Genomic DNA, 1,889 nt, shown 5'->3' on the forward strand with positions numbered 1-1,889 from the left:
AGATAGATAGATAGATAGATAGATAGATAGATAGATAGATAGATAGATAGATAGATAGATAGATAGATAGATAGATAGATAGATAGATAGATAGATAGATAGATAGATAGATAGATAGATATTATAATCCAGGTTAAAAAAAGTTTCATAACAATTCAAGTGAACGCTATTTTAAAAACCTTCAAACCCCCGTTTTGCACAAAATACAAAAAGTTTTAAATCAAAGTAACTGAAATGCTTTTCTGTAGTAGATAACCTTCTGGAGGCCAAGCTTTAAACTGCGTGAGATGCTCAGTCTGGAAGCAAAACTTCTACTACAGAATAAAAGTCCAGATGCTTTGGTCATAAACTTTTAGGATTTTCCATGTTCTGGATCACTGAGGATCTACCCCAGAAATTTTCATAAAAATGGTTATTTACACTAAGTTTTATGGTTTTAAGCAAGCACAAATAGAAGCAGCAGCTAGCTGTAGCACTTTCAGTGCAACCTGGAGCACTTCCTGTAGAAATATCATATTTCTGTCAACATAACTCATGTTAATTTAATGGTGATGTAAAGATAAAAATAAAATTTAAAAAAATTGTTTTAATCATCATGAAAATTTTTAGTTTGAGGATGGCCATTGGCGTCAGAAGCAATTGTAATATGAAGGGACACACTGGTGAGGGCATCTGGGGGCCCTCCCCCAGTACATTTTGAATAAAGTAGATGCCATTTCCTGCATTCTGGTGTATTTTAACGGGTTGTTAAACATCTACATTGACCTACACAAGAAACCACTTGATTCAATAACTATTTTACAGAGCACAACACAACAAAAAGTAGCCTGACCAACAGCTCTCCTTGTGTGAATATAGAGCACGCTCCGCTTCTCTCGCGCAACTTAGCCTCCTCCCCTCCCCCAGGTCAGCAACTGTGGGCACTAACATAGTGCCAAGCTAGTTCTCAACACAGGTGCCTTCCCCTCCAAATGAATATTTTTATTCACTGTGAGGGGGACACATCACCTTCACATATACTTGATGTGATGCCTATGATGGCAGCAATTCACTTTTCGTCTTCCTCAGCTCAGACTAGTCGTTACCTCAATGGTTCAGTAAGAACTAAACTTGGTTTCATGTCTATCTACAACAGGTAAGATACTAACAGTTTATAACATTTATGCAGAACTCCACTGCAAAATATTTGAACCATCTCTTTAGGGTCTCTTGGCTCGTCATAAAAACATGAAGAGGTTTCCAAAAAGCTTTATATGCTTCACGTTTCTCCTCTGGTTCTCTGCTCATGTTTGCAGTGAGGGTGGTTGACAACACGCTAACCATCATTATAGCCTCAGCTGTGGGCGGGGCCATCGCCTTTCTGATAGGCTTCATGCTGCTCAAGAACTTCACTCTCTTTGTACTCGCTAAACTTGAGGAGAAAAAGTGAGTCATCACCACACTTTTAACAAATATTGTACAGCTGGGTATTGACTGAGTTTTTTTAAGCTGTAATTTTGACACGTGCTTTGAGCTGCTGTGTTTTAACACGTCTTCCATGTTTTGTTCCCCCTCTGCAGTAAGGAGTGCCTTGTAACGTCATCAGGGATCGACAACACAGAAAACGGCGTCTCAGGATCCAAAGCTGATTCAAAGCCAACACCAAAAAAGAAATGAGACGGAGGAACAGTATGCAAAACAATTTGAGCACTTCGATTTCTATGATATTTGCATATTTGTACGTTGCACGCAATTCATTCTCTTTAACGAAATAACTCCAGCTACAATATTCATCTTGGAAAAAATACATTTGCACACAACTATAACAAAATGTGCTCTGAGTGGTAACGGTGCAGATGACACACAGTTATAAGTGCTTACATTAATATTCAAAATGTGCACATATTCTA

At 38.2% G+C, this 1,889-nt stretch overlaps 1 protein-coding gene across 1 annotated transcript in view; it reads left to right on the forward strand.

The window, feature by feature from the left end:
• Positions 1-1,656, forward strand: part of scn4bb (sodium channel, voltage-gated, type IV, beta b) — a 15,316-nt gene extending 13,660 nt beyond the window's left edge. The window contains exons 4-5 of the mRNA XM_037688092.1: positions 1,296-1,425; positions 1,560-1,656. Of these exons, the coding sequence (XP_037544020.1) occupies positions 1,296-1,425; positions 1,560-1,656 (227 nt within the window). The remainder of the gene's footprint in view (positions 1-1,295; positions 1,426-1,559) is intronic.
• The last annotated feature ends 233 nt before the right edge of the window (positions 1,657-1,889 follow it).

Source organism: Nematolebias whitei, chromosome 14, assembly GCF_014905685.2.
Source record: "Nematolebias whitei isolate Nwh7 chromosome 14, NemWhi1, whole genome shotgun sequence".
NCBI classification, from domain to species: domain Eukaryota; kingdom Metazoa; phylum Chordata; class Actinopteri; order Cyprinodontiformes; family Rivulidae; genus Nematolebias; species Nematolebias whitei.